General features: G+C 44.9%; 3 protein-coding genes across 8 annotated transcripts in view; 1 reads left to right on the top strand and 2 right to left on the bottom strand.

The window, feature by feature from the left end:
* The window catches only part of itsn2a (intersectin 2a), a 28,017-nt gene extending 13,791 nt beyond the window's left edge, over positions 1-14,226 (top strand). The window contains exons 8-39 of one of the 4 annotated variants that reach the window (XM_062467162.1): positions 21-84; positions 325-462; positions 668-774; positions 928-1,190; positions 1,437-1,574; positions 1,715-1,855; positions 1,949-2,036; positions 2,176-2,315; positions 3,455-3,535; positions 4,107-4,273; positions 4,494-4,923; positions 5,041-5,210; positions 5,439-5,517; positions 6,328-6,557; positions 6,819-6,871; positions 6,970-7,136; positions 7,354-7,387; positions 7,553-7,674; positions 8,234-8,330; positions 8,501-8,692; positions 8,941-8,985; positions 11,153-11,274; positions 11,405-11,511; positions 11,706-11,889; positions 11,999-12,097; positions 12,220-12,387; positions 12,544-12,762; positions 12,896-13,017; positions 13,172-13,254; positions 13,436-13,519; positions 13,651-13,824; positions 13,990-14,226. In XM_062467162.1, the coding sequence (XP_062323146.1) occupies positions 21-84; positions 325-462; positions 668-774; positions 928-1,190; positions 1,437-1,574; positions 1,715-1,855; positions 1,949-2,036; positions 2,176-2,315; positions 3,455-3,535; positions 4,107-4,273; positions 4,494-4,923; positions 5,041-5,210; positions 5,439-5,517; positions 6,328-6,557; positions 6,819-6,871; positions 6,970-7,136; positions 7,354-7,387; positions 7,553-7,674; positions 8,234-8,330; positions 8,501-8,692; positions 8,941-8,985; positions 11,153-11,274; positions 11,405-11,511; positions 11,706-11,889; positions 11,999-12,097; positions 12,220-12,387; positions 12,544-12,762; positions 12,896-13,017; positions 13,172-13,254; positions 13,436-13,519; positions 13,651-13,824; positions 13,990-14,141 (4,460 nt within the window). In that variant the 3' untranslated portion in view covers positions 14,142-14,226. The remainder of the gene's footprint in view (positions 1-20; positions 85-324; positions 463-667; positions 775-927; positions 1,191-1,436; positions 1,575-1,714; positions 1,856-1,948; positions 2,037-2,175; positions 2,316-3,454; positions 3,536-4,106; positions 4,274-4,493; positions 4,924-5,040; positions 5,211-5,438; positions 5,518-6,327; positions 6,558-6,818; positions 6,872-6,969; positions 7,137-7,353; positions 7,388-7,552; positions 7,675-8,233; positions 8,331-8,500; positions 8,693-8,940; positions 8,986-11,152; positions 11,275-11,404; positions 11,512-11,705; positions 11,890-11,998; positions 12,098-12,219; positions 12,388-12,543; positions 12,763-12,895; positions 13,018-13,171; positions 13,255-13,435; positions 13,520-13,650; positions 13,825-13,989) is intronic. The other 3 variants (XM_062467163.1, XM_062467164.1, XM_062467165.1) reach the window with 3 other exon arrangements.
* A 122-nt stretch (positions 14,227-14,348) lies between these two features.
* Positions 14,349-20,021, bottom strand: fam228a (family with sequence similarity 228 member A). Of its 2 annotated transcripts, none has more exons than XM_062467169.1 (9): positions 19,230-20,021; positions 19,006-19,088; positions 17,631-17,849; positions 17,407-17,484; positions 16,976-17,170; positions 16,490-16,570; positions 16,304-16,391; positions 15,668-15,863; positions 14,349-15,351 (listed from the first exon to the last, which is right to left on the bottom strand). In XM_062467169.1, the coding sequence occupies exons 2-9, from the start codon at positions 19,084-19,086 to the stop codon at positions 15,264-15,266; spliced, it is 1,026 nt and encodes a 341-aa protein (XP_062323153.1). In that variant the 5' UTR covers positions 19,087-19,088; positions 19,230-20,021; the 3' UTR covers positions 14,349-15,263. The 2 variants fall into 2 exon arrangements, with proteins under 2 accessions (XP_062323153.1, XP_062323152.1); XM_062467168.1 differs by having other exon boundaries at positions 19,598-20,016.
* Positions 20,022-23,200: 3,179 nt separating this feature from the next.
* LOC134025389 (dihydroxyacetone phosphate acyltransferase-like) lies at positions 23,201-25,157 on the bottom strand. Of its 2 annotated transcripts, XR_009931010.1 has the most exons (6): positions 25,108-25,157; positions 24,781-24,921; positions 24,425-24,524; positions 24,247-24,340; positions 24,090-24,151; positions 23,201-23,966 (listed from the first exon to the last, which is right to left on the bottom strand). XR_009931010.1 is itself a non-coding variant. In XM_062468381.1 (5 exons), exons 1-5 carry the CDS (start codon positions 24,991-24,993, stop codon positions 23,911-23,913), a joined length of 525 nt encoding a protein of 174 aa, XP_062324365.1. In that variant the 5' UTR covers positions 24,994-25,008; the 3' UTR covers positions 23,201-23,910. The 2 variants fall into 2 exon arrangements, 1 of the variants encoding a protein (XP_062324365.1); XM_062468381.1 differs by lacking the exon at positions 25,108-25,157 and having other exon boundaries at positions 24,781-25,008.

Below are 25,157 nucleotides of genomic sequence, written 5' to 3'. Positions count from 1 at the left end.
TCTCATCTTCTGTGTTTTAGGACCTCAGGTTAGGCATGCTTTGACAGCCTCCCATCTAACCCAGACCCAGCTAGCTACCATCTGGTGGGTAGCAGTGTGTGTGTGTGTGTGTGTGTGTGTGTGTGTGTGTGTGTGTGTGTGTGTGTGTGTGTGTGTGTGTGTGTGCGTGTGTGTGTGTGTGTGGGCTTGTTTTCATGCTGGCTTGAGTGTGTGTGGGTATGTTCTCAAATAAAAACTTTCATAAACTAGGACAAAACCAGGTTTGCTGTGTATTGTAATTCTGATAGTGTGTCTGTGTATGTGTGTGTACATGTTTGTGTGTAGGACCCTGGCCGATGTGGATAAGGATGGCCAGTTGAGAGCTGAGGAGTTTATTCTGGCCATGCACCTGGTAGACATGGCCAAGACTGGACATCCTCTGCCTCTCACGCTGCCTGCCGATCTGATACCCCCCTCTCTCAGGTAACACACTCACTCTCTCTCTGCCTCTCTCACTCACACTCACACTCACAGACACACATACACATACACACACATACTCTCTCACGAGCATACACCCACACACTCTCACACACACACAAAGCTCAAGAATCCATCTATGGAACCTGTTTATTGTAAGATGGATGGATGCTTACACTACTCCTTCTCCTTCTGTCTTTTCTCCCAGAGGAGGCAGGTCCACTGAGCTAGTGAATGGAACTGTGCCCTACATCTCCACTGGACTTATAGATGGACCTGAGCCTTCGGAGAGCACTCAGAGGCCCAAGAGCAATGGTACACACACACACACCAACAAGCACAAGCTCATAATATGATTACATCTTAATGCAGAAAGGGCACATACGACTCATGAACACAACTGACACATCTATATTTCCATCAACCTCCCTCTAACCCTCCCTCCCGCCCTCTTAACACCATCCAAAGTGTCGTTTGAGGACAAGCTGAAGGAGAACTTTGTACGGGGCAGCGCAGAGCTGGAGAAACGCAGACTGGCTTTAGAGGGACAGCAGAGGAAAGAGAGAGAGAGGAGAGAGAAGGAGAGGAAGGAGGCGCAGGAGAGGAAGGAGAGAGAGGCGCGGGAGCAGGACAATAGAAGGCGTCTGGAGGAGGAGAGGAGGATGGAGAGACAGAGGGAGTTGGAGAGACAGAGGGAGGAGGAGAGACTCAGAGAGCTGGAAATGAAGGAGGTGGGTAGAGTTATTCCCATTTTCTTTTTTGTGTTTTATGGTGTATGCATGCATGCGTGTGTATGTGGTTTTATATATTGTATATTTAACCCCGGGCCTTCTGTATATATATATCACAACTATTCCTTATCTCCTTCCTTCATCTCTCTTTCTGCCTCTCTCTTTATTTCTTTCCATCTCTCTTTATTTCACATTCATTCACTCTCTCCTCCTCTTTCCCCCCTTCTTTTCTCTGCCTGTGAGCAGGAGTTGGAACGCCAGCAGAGAGTGGAGTGGGAGCGAGGGAAGAAGGAAGAGTTGGGAAAGAAGAAGGAAAGAGAGCTGGAGGAGATTCTGAAGCTCCGTGCCAAGAAGAAGAGTCTGGAGATGGAGCTGGAGGCTGTGGTTAGACATACTGGACACACACACAAACACATACACATTCACGCAAATGTATCATTAACAAACTCAGACGCAATATACATACAACGTATCTAACGACATCTGATTGGTCAGTGCTGTTGTCCATTGTTTCCGTCTCCCAGGGTAGCAAGCACAAGCAGATCTCCGACTGTCTCCGTGACGCCCAGAGCAAGAGGCGTATCCAGAAGGCGGAGCTGGACCTCGTCAATCAGAAGAGAGACGGGAGGATCTCTGAGATCAACACCCTCCAACTGCAGTTTGAGGTATGTCTGGACCCTCCGTTTACACCACCCACTGTCTCCCTGCCCCAAAATACTCACCTGTGTGTGTGTCTGTGTGTGTGTGTTTGTGCGCAGGACTGCCAGAGGAAGCTCTCCCAGCTAGTGCCAGAGCAGCAGAAGCTTAATGAGACACTACGCAACATAAACCTCAACAACCTTCCCTGTAAGCAAAAGTACACCCTCCCCCCACACACACCCACACGCAAATCGGTACATACCCTCGTACACACACAACACCATTCAAATACTAGACAGTATACGACATGATTTGTCCTGCTAACCTTTGCACTTTTGCCTTGCAGTGGAGACTCTGAGTTCTGTGAGCGGGGGCATGGCGGAGAAGGGCGTGGCCTGCAGGAGGCTGAAGGACCAGCTGGATACCTTGGAGAGAGAGACCACCAGCAAGCTAGCCCTGATGGACCAGTACAACAAGGAGATCACGGTCCGAGACCACCACACATCACCTGTACATGGACCAGACTGACCAGCCTAGACCTCTATACACCAGACAGACCAGACCAACCTAGAAGACTATGACCCTGTAGTTAGTTCTGACATAGATCAGATCAGTCTAGAACACTTTACATATATATATATACACACACATACTACATGACATACACCATTATAGACATAGTTCTGACACAGACCAGACCAGTCTTGACCCCCATAGCCCTGACATGGACAAGTCTTGGTTGGATCTAACTCGGAATAGAATAGAGGTGTCCTCTGTAACATGAGAAATTCTCTCCACAGGCACTGCAAACGTTTACGTAACCATTAACATGCACACACACACACACAAATGTTCTTGTGGCACTAACTCCATTCATTGACACAATGCTAGTTAATAACTTGATACCTGGCAAGCACTGTGCATCCTCCTCTCTCGACTCTTGCATTAGAACAGGATGTGATACTAATGCTTATCTCTGGTAAAACCTGCTCTCCCCTATTTTCCAAAATTCTTTCTGTGGTGTCGTCTAACCCTACTCTCTCTTTTCCTTTTGTCTCTGACCCTCACCATCTCTCCTGCAATGGACCACCTGTTCCCCCTCTCCATATTTGCCCCTTTATACCTCTGCTCCTCCTTGTTCTTGCCATCTCTTGCCCCGCACTCCTCTCTCTGTCTCCCTCTCTCTCTGTCTCCTTCTATCTCTCTCTCTCTCTCTTTCTCTCTCTCTCTCTCTCTCTCTCTCTCTCTCTCTCTCTCTCTCTCTCTCTCTCTCTCTCTCTCTCTCTCTCTCTCTCTCTCTCTCTCTCTCTCTCTCTCTCTCTCTCTCTCTCTCTCTCTCTCTCTCTCAGTCTTTGTTTGGGGCCCTCTCTTTACCCTTTCCTCTCTCTCTCTCTCTCTCTCTCTCTCTCTCTGTCTCTCTCTCTCTCCCTCTCTCTGTCTCTCTCTGTCTCTCTCTCTCACTCTCTCTCTCTCTGTCTCTCTCTTTCACTCTCACTCACTCACTCTCTCACTCTCTCTCTCTCTCACTCCTCGCCTCTCCACTTTTCCATGCGTACTCTCCTCTCCTTCCTTGCGTCCCCCCTTCCCTCTCACCCTCCCCCCCCATGCTCCTCTTCCTACCGTAGTTTGGGGACATGGATGACTGTGTTCTACAGAGTCTGCTCTCTCTGCTGGGCTGTCTCAGCCAACTGTTCCTCCTCATCAAGGTTGTTCTTCTCACTATCTCCTTTCATCCCTCCATCCTCCTCCGCTCCTCCCCTGTTCTTCCATCTCCCAGGGTTTCCCCTTCTCAGGCTCTCATGACTTGAATCCCAACACCTTTCTTTTCTTCCTGTGGAGATTTGATATGCTTGCTTTTTCTTGTCTGTCTTTTTCTTCTTTTTTTGGAAGCCTATGGTATTATATGACATCAGCCTTTGTTGTGTAGCTCTCTTCATCCATCCTTGTTTTTCTTTCTTTTGCTTTCCCTCCATGACATCAACACCATTTCCTCATGATACAACACATTTAGAATTCATATTACATGCTACCTGTTTAACAATAAATGTAAATACATGTTCCAAAGCTATTTTTACAATGTCTGTGGCTCTACTGGTGCTGGTTGTGTTTTGAACAGTCAAATGGAATGTATGTGGCTGCATGTACTGAAAGGAAGAGAGATAAAGGTTGACTGTTTGGGGTTGTGGTTGTACAATCAGTCCTGAAAGTTGACTGTGTTTGTTTGTGGTTGTCCTGTCAGTCCTGAAGGTTGACCGTGTGTGTTTGTGGTTGTGTTAGGAGCTGAGGGAGAAGCAGGGGAGGCAGCAGGTTGTGCTGGAGGATCTCTACAGAGTCAAGGAGCTCAAACTGAGAGAGCTGGAGAAGCGTCGGGTCGAAGAGAAGGAGAGGAAGAGGAGAGAAGAAGTGGAGGAGAGGAAGAGGAGGGAAGAGGAGGAGGCCGCCAGGTCACTATCTCACACTCATACATACGTATACTTTATAAGTACCATTTTGTACACTAATATATACGTGTAACATACACATATATTATGAGGAAAATCACGGATTATATTATGATTTGTTGTTTAGTATTATAGGTTATATCACACCTTTATAAACTCAGGTAGTATGATGTCTAGGCAGGTGTCTTGTGAGCGTGTGTTTTACGGTGCTTGACCTTCTCAGGCTGGCCAAGCTGGAGCAGGATCGGAAGGAGCAGGAGACGAGGGAGCAGGAGAGGAGGGAGCAGGAGAGGAGGGAGCAGGAGAGGAGGGAGCAGGAGAAAAGGGAGCAGGAGAGGAGACAGAGGGAGGAGGAGGAGGCCCGTCAGAGGAGACTGGAGGAGGAGCAAAGGGCTAAGCAGAGGGAGGAGGAGGAGAGAGAGGCGCAGGCCCGTCTGCGGGCCACCCAGGAGCAAGCCCAGGAGGAGGAGAGGAAGAGGAGGAGGAAAGACGAAGAGGAGGGGAGGAGGAGGGCTGTGCAGCTGGAGACAGGAGGAGCCCATCCCTTGATGAGTGCCCAGAGGTCATCGACCCTGGTGACCTACCGTGCCCTGTACCCCTTCCCGGCCCGCAATGCAGACGAGCTCAGTCTGGAAGCAGACTGTCTGATAGAGGTGCGACACACCCAAACACACACCAAGATATCCTCAAACTGACGGAGAAAATGGCCGAATGTTTCCATAATGATCAGACACACGCACGTCATGACAGCTATGTCTCCCTTCATGCAGGTGGACCAGCAGACTACTGGAGAGCCAGGCTGGCTATGTGGAAGTTACCATGGGAACAGGGGCTGGTTCCCTGAGAGCTATGCCGAGAAATGCCCTGCCCCCGAAACAACCCCTGGCCCTGGATTGGCCCTTCTACCCCCCACCTGCCCCCCTCCACCACCCACATTGGGGTGAGAGATAAGAGAAACCAAGGACACATTCTAACCGTCTACCTTCACCTTCTTTCTTTATTTGGTTTTCCTTATTTGCACTGATAATAAAAGTGATGCGCCTTTTTCCACTCTCTTTCTCTCTCTTTCTCTTTCTCTGTCTGTCTGTCTCTCTTTTTTCTCACTCTACTTCTCTCTATCTCTCTCTATCTCTCTCGCTGTCTCTCTATCTCTTTTTCACACTCCCAGAATACCAGCCCAGGAGGCAACAGTTGCAGGCCCAAACTCCTCCCCAAGCCCAGGCCCCTCCCCCTCAGACTCCTCACAGGTAAAAACACTGGACGTGGGCGGTGCTTAGCTTCACAGATGAAATATACCTTGGTGGTTCTTGTTACATTTCAGAAGAGTCTGGGCTGTGTTCCATTCCACCCAGATTGTTGTTTCCAACCCTCCAGGCATAAAACTGATACCGTAGGACTGAATAGTTGGTATGGCAGATGAAGCAGCCCAGTGAACAGCACAATGGCCAAGTTATTTCTTACATACTGACCTAGTGTCAAATTTCAAAAAGCAAGGAGAATTGGGGGCAGAGGATATGGCACATGCCAAGGAAATATAATGAAGCCCTCGTTGTTGGAGTAGCAGGACATCAGCCATCAGACATCAAGGGGGCACAGTTCAGTTCCAGCTGCAGTGGTTCATTCTTGAGGCCAGCTTAGTTTCCTGGTGGGAGGAACTATGGAGAGAGCATTTGGGCTGGAGACAGGCTCTGGCAGAGATGCTGTCTGTGCCTTGGGACAAGGTCTGACTGGCTAACACCGACACACACACACACATACACACAAACATCATATCTGCACTAGTTGATATTTTTAGCCGTAGTTAGAGATGTATTCTCTGGGTCACACACACACATCTACTACCTCATAGGGTCTAGTATTCAGTAGTGTCTCATAGTTCAGCTTGTGCAGATGGTCAAATGCATGGATGCACTGGACTCTCTTAACTTGGCTGTTTTTTGGCATGGCTGTTAGACTGGCTGACATACTGTCTGCAAAACACATATATAAATGCATAATGATTGTGTGCAATGTGTCTCCTGCTCCTCTCCCTCCTCCTCCTCCTCCCCCTGTCCCAGTCCCCTGCTCCCCTCCTGGCCAGAGCTCTCTCCTCCTGGTCGGCCTCCTCAGACACCCAGCTCAACCTCACCTCCAGTGATGTCATCACCACGCTGCTGAGCTTCTCCCAGGATGACGTCATCAGCGTGCTGCAGAAGAGGGAGGACTGGTGGCTGGGGCAACTCAACGGGACCCAGGGCTGGTTTCCCAAACACTATGTCACCGTGGAGACGGGCAACAGCAGCACAGAGTAATGATACACACACTGCCATTGGCTGATGATCGGTGCTGACGCACGCACACACTCACACACCTGGTTTAAAGCTACTATTACTGTTTCATACTTGTGCACACACACCTCTCGATGTGACATGGCCTTCCGTACAAGTACATATTATTATAGATAAACCTAATGATATGTAGAGTCAGTGTATGGCGGATATGTCCGTGTGTGTGTGTGTGTGTGAGCAGGGTGTGTAAAGAGGTCCTCTTGTACCTGTGTGTTCCTCAGACACATATACTCCAGCATGGATGAGTTTGACTCCTCAGACAGCCAGCTGGAGGGTAGGTGTGCCTCTATCTATGCCTCTGTGTAGTCTCGACCAATTGGAATGGCCCATCCGTCATCTGTCAGTGAATTGACCTGACTCTCCTCCAACCAGAGTACGTGGCCCTGTACACCTATGAGAGCCCCGAGACGGGAGACTTGACGTTTGTCGAGGGGGACGTCGTCATGGTTACGGAGCGTGAGGGCGAGTGGTGGCGTGGGTGTATAGGAGATAAAACAGGGGTGTTTCCCTCCAACTATGTCAAGCCTATGGAACCAGAGGTCAGTTGAAACTACAGTGGTCGTCTAGGTTTGAATCCTTACCTATTAAACATTGATGTGATGTGAAGGGCTGCATTGAGCACATTAATCCTACTGTAACTTTATGAGCATGGGATCCTAAGACTGGCCTCCGTCCTAGACTCTGACCATGTGTGTGTCTCTCGACAGTCAGGAGGTGAAGGATTAAAATTTTATAATCAGTTCCATTATTTTTCAGGTAACAAGACCTGGGGGTCCAACCAAGAAGCCTGGTGAGGACTGAGTTTGTGACCACAAACAGACACTCACCCAGACACACACACACACACACACACATAAATCCAAATAAATAGCCATCCCCTTATGGAGTTAGTGTTCCCACCCAGATGGCGTTGACCTAATCTCAAAGTCTATGGGGGATTTTGATTGGTCAACAGAGATTGCCCAAACCGTCACAACTGCTGTTGCCCTGACAACTGAGCAGCTGAGTCTGTCACCAGGACAACTAATCGTAGTCCTGGCCAAGAACTCCTCCGGCTGGTGGCTGGGGGAACTGCAGGTAGGAGGAACAGTCCACCACACCTACTTTGTTTATCACATCAGATACCAGACATCCAAGCAATCCTCACAGTATTTGAGTTGGGCTTGTTTGAACAGTGTACTGGCACCATAGGCCACTTGGGTTCGATGAAAAGTATAGGAGAGAGGGAGCTACAGTACCTCAGACAAGTGAGATGCAGCCAGAGATAGACAAGTGACTGTCAGGTCAGTGTGGTGAGAGTGAGATGCTAGACTAATCAGATTAATGGGCTCTGCATCACACTTGACTTGAGGAATGAGGGTTCAACTGGTCGAAAACATAGATCAGTGATTGGTCAATAACATACTCTAATAAAGTGGACAGTTGTGATGGAAATTGCATTTATAACAGTGGTCGATGTCTCCTTGCTTTTAGTTGAGAGGTCTTGTAAGAATTCTGTACATACTGTGGGCAAAAACTAAAAAATAGCCTAACGATCTGCATGATATTTTGAGAAAGTTGTCATGTGCTGTACATGATATAGGAGATCATGTGTAAAAGTTGTTTGCTTCTCTCTCTTCGTCTCCCTGTCCGCTAGGCCAGAGGTAAGAAGCGTCAAAGGGGCTGGTTCCATTCCTCCCATGTCAAGCTCCTAGGTCCTACCAGCGGCAAGTCAACACCTGCACCCGTACCAGGTCAGCACCACTAGGACATGACTAGAACAGGGCTGTTCACTACACATCATACCCTTCAGGGGATGAGCAGACGCCTTGGATAAAGGTGTCTGCTAATTAAAATAATAATAAAAAAAAAGAAACATATACTAAAGAATCCCTCCCCCTCTCCACAACCCCCTCCCCTCCAGTGTGCCAGGTCATCGCCATGTACGACTACACCGCAGCCAACCAGGACGAGATGAGCTTCTCCAAGGGTCAGCTGATCAGCGTGCTGGACAAAAACAACCCGGACTGGTGGAGGGGAGAGGTCAACGGGGTCACGGGCCTGCTGCCCACCAATTACATCAAGATGACCACAGAGTGTGACCCTAGCCAGCAATGTGAGTCCCTGTCAACAACCTAACAATGGAGACTTAAAGCAGCAGCTTAGTACTGGGGTACCTAGACCACATATGTGCCTAGCCCTGACCACGGCCATGATGTGCACTGACAAGGTGACCGAGAGACGCATGAGAGAGCCGCACAGGTGTCACTGCGTTCTTATGACTGATAGGGCGTGCTGTCTGTTCTACGTGGTGTATATCTATCTGCTCACTGCTTGACCTGGCCCGATACTCACTGGCTGCAGGTGCAGCTGAGTCGGAGATCATGCGAGAGTGTGGAGATATCCAGAGTAAGTACAGACAGAGAGACGAGGGTCTGGGTCTGGTGATGGATCGGGATCTGTGTTTCACTGCACTTCCTGGTCTGGGTGTGAGCACTAACACATGCTGACAGTGGTACATGGTAAACACAATCTGGGCTGGAAAACAGCTGAAGGGCTTTCTATTTCTAATAAAATATCTCATCTTTGAATTCTCCTTGCACTTTATACTGAGTCATGGGGGATTCCTTATAAAGAAAGCGGGAGAGAGAGTGTGTATGTGTGTGTGTGTGTGTGTGTGTACATCTGTTTGTGTGTGTGTGTGTACGTCTGTTTGTGTGTGTGTGTGATCAGTATTCATGTCTGTGGTCCCTCAACAGCAGTTGGTTGTTGTTAACAATCCAGAACATACTGAATGCTTAATTAGACTAAACTTCATGAACTCCCACACACATAAACACACACATACAGTATACATAGATATAAAAACTATCACTTGACAAACATGTTTTACAAGTCACGTATTACATTTAAAAATAGGTACACACATTATGACATTTTCATTACCCACGGTCAAATTGGTTATTAAAAAAGGTTATAAAAATGTGGTGCTTTTTAATAGGATTGAAAATGCAGATTGCATTCAACGGCAATTTAGCCTATACAAATGATCTCATAGGTTACAGTGATAGATAATATTAATGACTGCTGTCTCTCTCTCTCCCTCCATCTCTCCTCATCACACTCACTACCCCCTTCCTCTCCTCCGCTGCATATCTCTTTCTGTAGGACAGTAGCACTGGCTCTCTCTTCTCTTCTCCCTCCTCCTCCTCTCCCTACTCTCCCTCTCTGAGCCAATCAGAACTCAGAATGCCCTGTTCCGCCAGGATGTTCCGACCCAAACTGCCAGCAAGACCTCTTCTGCTTTCTGCTTTGTCAATTGTTTAGGACTTGCTCTTCTCTATCTTCCTTACTTTTCTTTTCTAATTCTTAACTCTTGTTATTTCTCTGTTGTCTGTGTCATGTCTTCTTCCTCTCTCTTTTTCTTTCTATTCCCCTAGTCTCCACTAACTAACCAAGTGAGAGAGGCAGCTGGATTTAATATGGCCTCTTTAAGTTGAGATGATGTCAGAATCATAGAATGTGTAGTTTTGCTTTAGACGTAAATATATAAAGAAATATATACATCTTATAACACTTTGAATACAGTATTCTAATATCACATTGTAAACTGTCATTTTGGCTAACTAAAAGCCTTTTAGTTTTCTAACACTGAGGCTGTGTATCTGCATTATTGGTCACTCACAGGGTCATTTACACTGACACAAATTCTGTTATATACTGTATATACAAATACATATATACCCTGGCTGCAGTATCTGGACCAATAAAGATCTTAGGTTAGAGAATCATTGCCTAGACCTAGATCAACGAGCTTACGTTAGGTGCTGCATATACAAAGAATGTTCTCAGTTTGTCAATATTGTACATCACCAGCGACACAAAAGGGACGAATCTCAAGTATCTTTCCTTGATTTCTTACATTCTCTCTCCTCGTCTCCATGTTGAACACTAGGAGACAGAATCTGGATGTTTTCCAACAACACCTAGGAACCAGTAAGGCAGTAACCATGGATAGATAGCTGAGTTTCATCCGACTAGTCAGTGTACCAGTGCATATTGTAGCCGCTCACTCACTCCTATGCAATCACCTGGGGTCGACACCCCCCATTGGAGGTACTTGTGTTCGTTTAGTCTAACGTTAGCATTGCCTGCTATATCTTGAATAGGACATGGTTTCCAGTATGACCTGCATCAAATACCTTTTGCAAATACTGTCTAATACTGGGGTTGCTTTTGATTGTGTTAACCCGCTACAGTGAAATCAACGTTTCTTCTAAATCTATCTCACCTCGAATACAACTGTCTGATGTAATTGCCTGCCAGGCCTGTAATCCAACCTGCCTCATATTGGTCTGATCATATCCATACACAACATGGAGCTGGTAATAAAGATATGGTTTTAACACAGCAACTGTGGGTGGTTTGTTGACGTCACACTCAATACAAACACACACACACACACGTTACAAACGTGTGCACATACCGTACGCCATGTGCTCGCACATGGCGTTCAGAAACACACACGTCTGTGCCGTGTTTGGTCTCAAAGTGTGTGTGTTGCTGGGGGCTCTAGGGTGTGCTGACCTGATGAGCCTGGACACCATGACCCCCCAGGAGAGGAAGAGGCAGGGCTACATCCATGAGCTCATTCAGACTGAGGAGACCTACCTGGAGGACCTGGAGCTGGTGCTGGAGGTAGCACACACACACACACACACACACTTGTATTGCACACATCAGGTTAGAAACACTGAAAGTGTGTGTTTGTGTGTGTGTATGTGTGTGTGTGTGTGTGTTTGTGTGTGTGTGTGTGTGTGTGTAACAGGTCTTCCACAGGCCCATGTCTGAGTCTGGTCGTCTCACAGAGGCTGAGATGGGGGTTATTTTCGTCAACTGGAGAGAGCTGATAATGTGTAACACCAAACTGCTCAAGTAAGGCTGGCTGAGGCAGTCCTTATACATTACTATACAGATCAGGACCCTTACATTAGGACATAACCTTGAAGGAAAGGCATTCTTCTTAAAAACATCCATGGACTCCCTGTCGACAGCCATGGAAGTGGAGACTCTGTGGAGATGTTTGGGAACTGAACAGTGTGTACTGACAGCTGTGGTGTGGTGTGCAGGGCGCTGCGTGTGCGAAAGAAGATGGGAGGGGAGAACATGCCGGTGCAGGTGATAGGAGACCTGCTGGCCTCTGAGCTGGCCCACATGCAGCCCTACATCCGCTTCTGCTCCTGCCAGCTCAACGCTGCCGCCCTGCTGCAGGCCAAGACCAACAACCACCAAGACTTCAAGGACTTCCTCAAGGTGAGACGGAGCCTACTTACACCCCTGAGGACTTGACTGAAGGCTGGTGAGAAGGGGCCAGTACGGTCTCATCCTCACTTTATCTGGCCTTTTCTCGGCTCCTTAACAGAAAATCGCCACCAACTACCGCTGTAAAGGAATGCCCCTGTCTAGCTTCCTCCTCAAGCCCATGCAGAGAATCACCCGCTACCCACTACTCATCAAGAATGTGAGTCTTTTTGACACAAACACACACACAAATGCACACTCACGTAGGAGCATACATGTGCCATGGTCTGTGAGTCCTGTTAGACACTCATTTGTTCATATATGTGTGTGTGTGTGTGTCAGATCCTGGAGCACACTGCAGAGGCCCATGTGGACCGGGGACCACTGAGGGAGGCTCTGGAGCGAGCGGAGGAGCTGTGTTCTCAGGTCAACGAGGGCGTCAGGGAGAAGGAGAACTCAGACAGGCTGGAGTGGATCCAGTCTCACATACAGTCTGACGGCCTCATAGAGGTACAGCATGTACCACACACACGTACAGTAGACATATCTCGAATAGAATGTTGCTACAGATTACGGATTCCAAAGATCTGTGTCTTTCTTTGTTCCACTTCCCGATTCTTTTCAAAAGAATCTCATTTCCTGGTCTCTCCTCGTCCCTCTCTCCAGCACCTGGTGTTCAACTCCTTGACCAACTGCCTGGGGCCTCGGAAGCTGCTGCACAGCGGGCGTCTCCACAAGACCAAGAGCAGCAGGGAGCTGTGGGCCTTCCTCTTCAACGACTTCCTGCTCCTCACGCACACCGCCAAGCAGTTCAGCTCCTCCTCTTCCTCCTCCGACAAGCTCTTCAGCCCCAAGTCCAGCATGCAGCTCAAGATGTACAAGTCGGTGAGGACAGGGGAGGAAATGCTCAGGATGGGGGGGGGGGTTATTTAGTTGCTTGTTGAAGATAATCTGGTGTTGGTCTAGAGCTCTAGGTTATTCCTAACTAGGAATCTCTTTCTTCCGTCTTGATTTCCAGCCGTTGTTTCTGAACGAGGTTCTGGTGAAGATGCCATCGGACCCGTCCAGCGATGAACCGCTGTTCCACATCTCGCACATCGACCGCGTGTACACACTCAAGACCGAGACTATCAATGAGCGGTAGACACACACGAAACACAGTTAAACATGCATATTGTAAAAAAAAGCTTTGAAAAATGCAGTCACGCTGTTATGATGAACATGCATAAAAATTGGCACCAGCGTACATATACAGGATGTATTGGGCTGTATGATAACAGTACTCGTTGTTTAGGACAACGTGGGTCCAGAGGATCAAAGCTGCTTCAGAGATTTTTATCGAGACTGAGAAGAAAAAGAGAGAAAAAGCATATCAGGGTGAGTTGCATTGTTTCTGAGGTGTGTGTGTGTGAGAGAGAGAGAGGCCGAGAGACAGAAAGAGAGCATGCATGTATTCTATACCCATTGCAAGTGTCCCTATCCTGCTGATTCCACCCCCCCCCCCCTCACCTCACCTAACCTCTCCACTCTCTCTCTCTCTCTCTCTCTCTCTCTCCAGCACGCTCTCTCAAGTCCAGTGGGATCGGCCGCTTGCTGGTGACCGTCACAGAGGCTCAGGAGCTCAAGGCCTGCAAGCCCAACGGTGAGAGCTTCTGTTCTGCACACCTACAAAGAATCTATCCTCAATATAGCCCAGATGACCCATGGTGGTCTCTGAGGGATGCTACTGTACCGGTCATTTCTGCTGCCTGATATATGATCCCCTCCCCCCAGGTAAGAGTAACCCGTACTGTGAGCTGACCATCGGGGCCCAGTGCTACACATCCCGGCCGGTCAGCGACACCCTCAACCCCAAGTGGAACTTCAGCTGTCAGTTCTTCATCAAGGACCTGTACCAGGACGTCTTGTGCATCACTGTGTTTGAGAGAGACCAGTTTTCCCCTGATGGTCAGTGGAAATCATCTCACACACACTGGATTAAAGATGACAACATAACACTCACGCAAGCACGTTCAAACAAACACACATAGCTCATATATGGCTTCTTTACAGCTGATATATAGTACACGTTTAGTAGAACCAGTCAGTGGGTCAGTGTGTGTCTCTCCACAGACTTCCTGGGCCGGACAGAGGTTCCCGTGGCGACTATAAAGAAGGATATGGAAAGTAAAGGTGCAGCAAACCGTCGTCTGCTGCTGCATGAAGTTCCCACAGGAGAGGTGTGGGTCAAACTAGACCTCCAACTCTACGAACAGACCAAATAGAGGACACCTACATCTGTCCAGCTCTACAAACACAACAAACAGTGATGCAATCCCAGTAATGTCATGAAAAGCTGGGGTCTTTTTTTTTAAATCTTCGACCAAGCAACTACTATGATGCTGTACATTATGCTTCAGTGAGAGAAACAGACTTTCCAAATGTACATGCAGGCTACAGGCCAAGGAGAATGTCCTTTTTAGTCAAATGCATTTTTAGTAATTTATCTGTTTTGGTGACTATTGTAAAATATATTGATTCAGCTGTAATTAGTCCTGTCAGATAAGCCTTTCAGAGTTGATTTCTAGTTAATAGTCAGTAGTTGATAGTCTGTGGAAAACTTCTTAAATCTTTCAATTTATTTACCACATTTTACTTACAAGTTTTGCACAGCAGGCTATTGATACATATATTGGAAGATGCAAATATCAATTGTAAATTCCATTGCCAATATTTTGTACGGTTCATTGAAAATAGAGAACTATTGTTTCCTTAGTTATTCTCAAACCTTATATCTGTAATTGTGTCATTGTTTCCCTAATGCACAAATGAAGGATGATAATATATGGTGTTATAATATATCCAAAGAATATTTACTACAAAATAAACGTTTGTTTGTTTGTTTTAACCTGTTGCACAACACTGAAGGAATTTATTATGTCACATTGTAACCACGAAGCAGGAGAGACATAGCTATGCTTCTTAGAACCCTGGGAATCAACGGCTTGAATAAAAGTTTTTAATTATCCATTTACCATCTGTAGTCTCTGCCAAGAGCTGCTACCTTGAGGCTACAATTACTGCACATCAAACATTAATTAGCTCCCTTCTTTCACCAGTGACATACCAGAATGTGTTGTTCTCAAGATCTTTTAATTGGGAAGGTGACAGACAATTCTACAGTTCGCTTCACTCTTGTGAGCATCAGGGCCCAGTCTGACTACAATAAACACGTCATTCTCTCCTCTCTTCCTTCATGTATTTCCCAAAGAACAATGGTCTCTCTTTCTGCTTCCATCCTTCCTTAATCTCATTGTCATAACATTCAAAGGAGACTCCTTCCATTTTGTCACTGGAGAGGAGCTGGGGTGCCTGTAGAAACCTATTAGCACGTAGCCTGATGGAGGTCATCCTCTGGACGACCAGCAGCCAGCCTGCAGACATCTTCTATCCGGAGTGGCTGTGGCTGTGAGCTGGTATGGAGTCACGCTCGTTCTGGAAGGGATGGACATACTCTGGTGAGGTTGACAATGGCAGACGAACACATGTCTAGAGGAGTTCAGGGGATGCTGTGTTGGACTGTACGGCTGGACTGTTATAAATCAAAAGGCGTTTCAATAGCAACTGTTTTCTTGAAATCAGATGAAGTCTTCTGACATTGGACCATGTAAGAAAAGTCCCTGTATACATGGATGAGAACTACTGAGACTTACTGATTATATAACATTGTATACGGTACACAATATTAATTACTAACAGGAAGTCCATCAAGTTGCTGGAACTACTAATATGTACAACGTGTGTTTTGTACCTGCTGAGCTTCCATAGCTCAGGGTCCATCTCCACTAGAGGAGCTCTAGAGGTGGAGCCTTGGTGAGTGGGTGAGGCCAGCAGGGGCAGGTCAGCTGACCTGGAGCACATTTCGGAGGTCCAGCCACTGGGCACAGTTTGGTGAGGTAGACTTTGCTTCAGGAGTTTTTCCACTTCTCTGCGTGTGTATAAATGACCTGAAAACAGACAAATGAATCAAAACATAAAACTACATGTTAAGCCCCCTAGATGGAACCATTTTAATCTAAAGTATTCACTTTTTGACCTATTAAGATGAAAACTCTTGAATAAGCAATAATAAATACTGTTTATAACCCAACCAGACAGCCGTAATATCAAGGTATAATATATATTTCATATATATATACACATTATAATGATATCATGTTTATCCCCAATGTAACTTGCTGTCTGCCATATGAGTTACAGAGGGGATACACATTATATCAGGCCGTTTTTTCACCTGATATAATGTGTACCCCCTCCCCTAACATGCAAAGGGTCTGTCCTGCCATCATGTGTGTTATTTTCTGTGTTCTTTTGGTCACAATGAACAACCTGAGATAATATGGAGATGTCAGCTCTTTTCTAGCAAAAGTAACAGAGGGGATATCACCTGTTTGACAGCGAAGGAGTGCCCTCTTTTCCTCTACTCTCTCACGGGATTGGAAGAACAGTGGGTCCTTCAAGGCACGTGTAGTAACCTAAGGGAAGTTAACCTTAAACATGCTTGTTTCAACACTTGCGGTATGGAATGCATGAAATATTTAAGGGTGAAAAAGCAACAAAAAAGAAATACGACCTTGAAGAACTGAGGTTTGTTAATGTTTTGCAGGAGAGGGTTGTATTCCAGGGGGTCATAGTCCTCTAGGGACACAAAGCCCTGAGGAACAGTCACAGTGAGGACAAGCGGTTCAAATGTTGGTTCAGTAGAGTGTCACATAATTCTACCTTGGTCCGTTGTGTGACATTGTGCCACCTTGTTGTTGATATCGTGTCTCATATCATATCGGTGATGTACTGTAGTGCGTCATATCGCATCTTTTATATTGTGCAGTGGTGGATGTGCTGTAGTGTCTCATATCATATCAGTGATGTACTGTAGTGTGTCATATTGCATCTTTTATATTGTGCAGTAGTGGATGTGCTGTAGTGTCTCATATCATATCAGTGATGTACTGTAGTGTGTCATATTGCATCTTTTATATTGTGCAGTGGTGGATGTGCTGTAGTGTCTCATATCATAGCAGTGATGTAGTGTCTTGTTGTATCTGTGACATTGTGCTACCTTGTTGTTGCAGTAGTTGATGTAGTGCATGAACATGCTGCGGATCCTGTCGGCCTCCTCGGACCAACAGTTGGTCACTCGGTCCTCCACGTTCCTCTGGATGGGCGTCCACACACGCTCAGTCCAGTGCCTGTGCAGAAGCTCTTTCTTACGGAGCGCCAAAACCTCCTGGTGGCTGAGGAAACGCTCCAGGTCCTGTGACGACACCACACACACAGAATGCGGTGTTGGTGAAAAACGGCTCAGGGCATCAAACACAGACGTTCTGAACGGTATGGGCAGCAAATGTTTGCTGTCTATGTTCCAACTGTGTCTATCAGAGACTATGTTTAGATGAGGAATATGATGTATGAAATATGAAAGATGGATTTGTTTTCCATATTGTGATATTACATTCTTCAGTATGTTTTGGACATGACAGTTCTACTTACCTTGATGAAGCCTTTCTCAGTATCCAGTAGGGGTTGAATGATTTTCCCTGTCTCTTGGTTTTCTGACTCTAATTTAGCCTGATTTGAGGATGGAATTTAGAAAGTATCAATCATGAAAACATGAGTGTTGGTTTGTGTGCAAAAACATTTCTCCACATTTCTGTGTATTCTAATACAAATGTCATGATCACAAAGTCTCCAACTCTGTGTTTATGGTGCAGTACCTGCAAGCGCCTGAAGGAGGAGTGAGACAGCCAATCCACACAGGGCCCTCTTGGTGACCTAGGAACCCAGGTCTGATTCTTTCTCCCCCCTTCTCGTCCACCCCCTCCTCCTCTTCCTCTACCCGGACTTGCATTCCTCGTCATGACACTCCGACAGTACAGGCTCCTCCTACTCTCTGCCACGGAGGCGGGGACATCTGCCCAAGCCACTGCAGTCACCTAGAACAACACAAACCAAACAACCTGCTTGTGCCTGTCGATAAATCATGTGTACCAAAGAATGAATTCATGAACTACATTGGTTTTATTTCCTGTCCGTCGAGAGCGCTAACTCAAACTTTTTCACAGACCACAAGACAGAGGCGCTGAGTGGTCTGAGTGGAGCAGAGTGTCTCACAGCGCAGCACACATACAGGTAGTGTCACTACTTAGTAACCTGAGCACCAACACTGATACAACACAGCCACACCTTGTGTTTGAAAGCCTAAACCTGTCTGATGCGGTCTTGCAATCAATGAAAGGGGATTCTGTTGATTCTTCTATGGATTACCCATTTTCTCCACATTCAGGCATGCCAAACAACTGTTTTGACTGCTTCACAGATATGTCTGTCTGTCCATCTGGTTTACATCTGTCATCTTATATAATTGCCTACTCTGCCCCCCTGGCAGCCCCGGAGCCTTCAACACAGCTCACTCAGACATGACACCCTACAGGTGCAGAAGAAAAGCAAGGTAGCCATGCATGCAGAGGAGTGTTGTACCTCTGCCAAATCATCCACTGTAGTAGTCTTACTGGCTCTTTGTATAAAAGAGACTGGTGATCAATTATTTGTTGACTAAGGGTTAACTGTTTCACTCTCCCTGTGTAGGGAGGAGATTGTGTGTGCGTATGTGTGTGTGTGTGTGTGTGTGTGTATGTGTGTGTGTGTGTGTGTGTCAGATAGGAGAGCAAGTTTCCACTTCAAATTTTTTTTTTCAGGACTTCTTAATAAATGGGGGATTAATTTTTACATTTAGTGGAGTAAATCAAGAAGTCAGCAAACATCCCATTGTATGTTGTATCAATGTAGAGCGTTTAATGTGTCTAATTTAGTCAGAATTACAGAATCAGAATGGGATTTATTCGCCATGAAAGTTTGCACAGACAAGGAATTTGCTTTGGCAGGAAGGTGCATACAATAAACATATACCTAAAATGTAAATATGTGGACTATCTATACTAAGGGTACATAAACTAGCAGTACTAAGTGGGATTAGAATATAATTAAATATACAATAAAATAAAATATAAGTTGCCGTAAATTACAATATAAAAATACAAAAATACAAATATTACAAAATTACTACTCTCAGCCCAAATAACATGTTCTTACCCTAGGCTTGAGATTTAAAGGTGTGGGTGTGTGGATGGTGATCACACCACCTGCTGCTCTGTTCTTGTTCTTCAAGGGCATACCTGAAATTAAAGCAAAAATGGTGATATAAGAATTAACTTGGCAAGAGTATCTCAATGTTTTAAAATACATAAAATATTTCCATTGCACACAGTCAATGACACAGATACAGCAGGTATAATGAATAGTTGTGGAATCAGTACCCAGTAATGTTTAGGCCAAATGTTATTTTTCAATAATTGATAGTTGTTGTATGGGGGGTTAGGGTTGGGGGGGGGGGTTAATTGCTTGGAGTTAGTAATTATGCTTTACCTCCACCTGTTCACTTGAGAAGATCCTGTAGGCCTAATTGAGATCAGGATATTGCATTGCACAAGAGGACTGAGGAGAACTAGTTAAATTCGAGTGCCAAGTAATGGAGTAATGGAAATATGTTAGAACATTGCTTCACTTTGCGCGTTCGCATAGTTCATAACCATCTAACTAGGAAAACAACCACTTGCGGATAGTCTAAGTCAGTAGGCTATTTCAAAGGAAAATAATTAAAAAACACAACTAAATGCTGCCTTACCTCGTTCAAACCAAAGTCACTTTCTTAGACAGGACCCTTTGGGGAATGGACACTCGATAGGATTAATGCAGCAGCCCTGCCCGGGGAAAGAAGCACCTGCTCCGTGCCCGGTCTTCGTCTGCAGCTCCTGGCGGCGCTCTAGTGTATCTTCCGTTGCCATGGTGATGGCTCACATGCGCGTGAGTTAGTAAAGCATTTTGGAGCTCCATTGGTAATTTGGGATTTTTACGCACTTCTCAAATTTACAGCGTGAATGTCTCTCTGAATGTATGCACCTGTAGCTTAATCCCACCAAAATTGACAGATGTAACGTCATCGTGGAACATGGTGTTTTTCTAGACTACCATAAATAGAAATTAATGGAAAAAAAGAGAAAAAACGATAGGCTAAGTGGTTCAAAACTGTGTGTGTTCTTGTCTTTCAAGTTATTCGTATAAAATGTTGTTAGCTCTCTCTTGGAAGTCGCTTTGGATAAAAATGTCTGCTAAATGAATAAATGCAAATGTAAATGTAAATGTTAGAGCCTACGGGCGAAGTGCATTTTGGAATATTATTTAACAACAATCCCATTATTTGAAGTGAAGTTACGCCACGTAGCCTATAGGCTACTCTATGCGCGCTTTTACCTTCGTTTACAGGGAAACAGTTGTCTAAACAGAAGCCATCAACGGGTCATTCTGACCCATCAGTCATTGTGACCCACCGTCGTATTGCGACAACTTTACCGCATACAAAAACAAAGTGAAGCATTTTCTTTTAACCGTTGGGCTGTCTCAGACCCCCCACATTGCAAAGGTTAAAAGAAAATTATTTGTATTTGTTTTTGTATTGGGTAAAATTGGGTAAACACAACGATGGTTCGTTATGAACCTTTGGGTCATGTGACCCGAAGGCAGCACAAGGGTTAACTGAATGTGATCGGTGACACCGTGGTTTAAAAGGTAACACTGTAAGGACGTAAATAAGAACGCCATGGAAATTATCCTGGCTTTTATCATTTGTATGGGCCTATATTTTATGGACGGTAAGAGAAAATTACTTGTACAGTAACTTAATGCATATAGCTTATTTATGAAGCCTATTTGTGTTTTTATCATCCAATAATGGACATTTGACAGAAATTAAAGTAGCCTACCGGTTATAGGTTGCTATTCACAGAAGTAATGCACAAAATAAATATAATGGCTAAATAAATTGTTACAAACTATGATTATCTAGCCTAACTAAGTTCACTGAAGCATAGGCTTATATTGCAAGCAAATAAAGCATACATTTGAAAATAAATATAGACAAAAAACAACCCCAACCTATTTTCTCCAGGTTCTGCCGCCCGCGAGCTACGGCTCCTCCTCCAGGCGCTCAGCAAAACCGCATGCCACATGCACCTGATTTTGTTGAAGCTTCGTAGTTTTACCTTGCACCTTTTCAGGATGTGCGTGTGCTTTCAGGATGTGCCTTCTCGAACAACTACATTGATGTTGAATTTACTTTAGACTTTTTGTATCCTATGTCAGATGATGACTGACGTTTTGGGATTTGTTAACGGCCTCAGTGAAGCTTTATGTTGCGCTTTGCTTTTGGGGCTGTGCATCATCGCATCAATTCTCCGCTTGATTCAAAAGGCTGTCATCTGCAATACCAGGTACGGTCAGGTCTGGAAGAAGGAGGAGAGCAGAGCTAAAGAAGAAGAAAAGAAGCAGACTGTACAGGTGGTTAAATATCTCTCCCTCTTTCACCAGGACCCCGCCACTTCTCTCCGACTCAAAGTTAAATAAGCTCAAGAAATAAAGTTAATCGTGAACAAATTTGTTCTCGATGTGTTAATAAAATGTGTTTTATTATCAAAGTATAGATAGGCGTGCCTATTGACAGTCACAACAACATATGCTGTGCGGGGATATCTGGCTAAATGGCTTCCTGAGTCACTGTCACTACCATTTGTCATTTTGTATTGTCATTTAGTAATAATGTAGGCCTACAATTGTTCTTATCGTAGCCACCGTTTACATTCAAAGAAGAAATTGCATTTTAATCTGAATTTATTTTTCAGAGACCATGGCATTATGTTAAACATTACATTTAGGTCAATTTTCATGTCATCTGCCTGTTTTACCATTTTCAGCATGAACATGAAGCATATTATAGAAACCACAAAAACTAGCACTTAAGGCTAGGATCATTTTACCTTTGAAGCCCAACTGTATAGAGCGTCAGTGAGAAAATCATGTGCACATTGAAATCCTGTTTAGTAGCAGAACCACTGGCTTACTGTACTTAGCCTAATGTTGTAGCTAAGCTGCGTAAAGGGGAAGAAGCCGTCACCGAAGATACAATTTTTGTTGCGGTGTCTACTAAAGAGAGAGGACTACATGGATTGGTGGACTTCGTTGGCAGCGAGTTTTGCCTTGCTCTGGCTTCTCTGTTTTATAGACGGTAAGAGAAAATGGTTAGCTGAGATTTGGAACCTTTCATCACCAAAGGAACGGTGCACTCTTCCACTTGATTGCGGTATGATTGCTTTAATCAATTTATCAGAATTGTAGCCGACACGACTATGTAGACATAGACATGTCTAAGAAATCTAAAATCAGGGATGTTATACTATAACTATAGGTGGTTGAGAGATGCACAATTATGCATACCAACTTCTATTTATATCCTACTCAGTCAACGATTAAAATCATTGCCAAATGATTCCCAGCTTATAGGGACCTGAAAGCGCGTCATGATGTCAATTTATTATTTATACACCATCTCACCCCTCTCATTATGTCCACAGGGTAGGCCTAATTGACAGTGGCGCAACCTTTTGCCAAGGGTTAAATGATCGACTGATTCAAAATCAACTGGATTATGAACATTAACACGTTTTGCAGCATGCACAGATCTCTGGATACCATTTACTGTAGCCTTGAGGCGCACTTTTCACTGCTGTATGACATGAGCTTAATTCATGTTGTTAGTAAAGGGTAGCCGTAATTAAGCCAAAGAGTTTTAAATAAGACTCTAGCTAACCCGGTTATCTTCTTATCTCCAGGCAACGCCATTCTCGAGCTACGGCTACTCTTCCACGCGCTCACCAAAGCGGCTTGTCACATGTACCTTGCATTGCTCCCGCTGCGCCGCGCAGGCCTTCACCTGGTCAAGTCTGTGAAGCACTTTGTCGACCCAGAAACAACTCCCACCAAGAAAGGCTCGCTGCACTTCCTCGAAGGTCTGTGTGTTGTGTTCGAAACCATTCCTGACCTTCTTGGAGTTGGCCTTGGCCTGTGCGCCGCGCTCTGTCACGGGCTGCAGGGCACTCTTTTCCTTCTGGCCTCCACTCTGCGCGCCATACAGGTCAACCTGTTTGCTCAAGTAAACGGTGAGAAGGACCGATGGGAGAAGGAACGGAACCGAGCGAAGGAGGAGGAAAAAAAACAAAACCAAAAAGTGGTGGAATATATGACCGTCTTTTGTCAAGACCCTGTCACTTCCCTCCGACTTAAGGTTGACGTGAATAGATAGGTCTGCCTGATTATGTGTTGCAAAGATGCATCATTCAATTTGCCTACGTAAACGTGGGTTGTATAACACCACTGGAAGAGTTACTTTGACAAGAAGTTGACATTCAACTGTTCAGCTTTTATTTAACTCAGGGATATGCGGGCAAAACAAAACTACAGAACAGTTGAACATGAATTGGTTATTGAGGGTCACAGTGGTCTCTCCTGATTCCTTATGGAAATTGTTTGGTGGAAATTCATAAGCCCTGTCAGGGCAATAGCTTGAGATGTATAAAAAATGAATTTACATTTATTCCAATTTAAATGTAATTTCTCTTTGATTGTGATGCTGTATGCTGCTTGTATGTCATTATGGAGACCTGTAATTATATTATGGATTGCCCATAAAAAGAAAAAATACATGAGAGCTTGTATTGCATCAGTAATTAGACTACCTCCAATTGTCCTAAGACCCTAAAGTACCCTATCCTTAACTTTATTAATTGCACTTAAGCCACTAGCTAGCATTTAATACTATTTGAGACTGTTTAAGGCTCAACTCATGGTCAATCAATCATTCCCTGCCTTCTTACCCACCTACCTCCCTCCCTTAAATTAGAATGCCTATCAGTTAGAATATAACAACTGAATATGACCCTTAGTGGAGGGAGCCCAATTTAGGAATGAAACCCAGCCTATGTCTCAATGGCAATATACATGTTTCACATTCAGACAGAGGTAGTTTGTCTGAGAGCTCCAAGTTTCTAGCCCATGTATAGGAGGAGCCATAGATGGACACATGAGGATTACAAGTGTCTACCATGGAGACTAAAGTCTTGCATCCGGTGCAGCAATCAGATGCCTCTGTGGTGGGATTCTTCCAGCTGCGAGAGGAAACATAAAAATATATTTTTAGCTCAAAATGAAACCAATTTAACTTGAAGTAATTCATAATAGGAATATTTCCAAAACATCTTAATCAGTTTCGTATAAGGGAACTGTCTTACTCATTATAGCTCCTATTTTTCTGATGGCTGCTTTTTTGGCCTGGAACTCACTCGGTACTCCTCTGAAAGAAAGAAACCAAAGAATAGTTGGTTACAATGATTAAAAAGCACTTTAAAAAGTTTAAATGAAAGGCAAGTAAGTTAAAGTTGTACTTACACTCTTGACTTTGTCACAGCATCCAGTCTTAGCAGTGCAGATAGAACATTTTTCTGGGTGTCAGATGAAAGTGCTTCATATGAGTTCAGCTCACCTGTGAAGCACAAGGAAATTAAAAGGAATGAAAGTATCCAATAATAAGATGCAACACACAACACCTTCAGATACTGAAAATTACCAGACAGGATGAGCTGTGAGGCCAGGGTGCGTACTGCAGGAACCAGCTGCTTCTCTGTGAACACCTGAACCCCCTCCTCACACAGGTGACTGAACACCACCTGACCAAAACAGTTACAGAGACACAGACCATGACCACACACCGGACGTCACTTGTTACACACATATGTTCAATATATATTTTCTAATTTCCCTTTTTCTTGTTCTTTTTTCTATTTTAAGCATATTTGTTAACAGTTGATAGTATATTTTCATTTTTCAAGGATGTTAGCAGATGGCTTACAAATCAAATATAGTAGGAATTACACAAGTCATTTTGAACTTGGGTCAACTGTTCCTTGAATCCGGTTCACATACCTGATAGGCATCTATGAAGGGCTGTAGCAGCGCTCGCAGGAAGGCAGTTGTGGTCTGCCCCTCCTCAGTCTCTTTCACTTCCTGATCACTGACTTGAACAGCACCACACTTCCTTAGTAAGTGACACGACTCCTCAAAGTCCTGAAAGGTAAACACAGACAACAGATTAAAATCATATGCAGCAACTGAATCTTCCCATTTAAAGGATTTCATATATGCTATACATACAGCAACCTGTTTTATATTATTTCATGTTAGCTTTATATTATTCTCTGGATCAGGTACAATGTTTTGGGTAAGATAGTTAGTTGCTAGTTGCAACCATACTTGAGAGGTCTTGCCAGGGACAAAGATAAATTCGTTGGAGAAGACATCCT

Source organism: Osmerus eperlanus, chromosome 8 (genome assembly GCF_963692335.1).
Source record: "Osmerus eperlanus chromosome 8, fOsmEpe2.1, whole genome shotgun sequence".
NCBI classification, from domain to species: domain Eukaryota; kingdom Metazoa; phylum Chordata; class Actinopteri; order Osmeriformes; family Osmeridae; genus Osmerus; species Osmerus eperlanus.
This window is presented reverse-complemented; position numbering and strand designations above follow the sequence as displayed.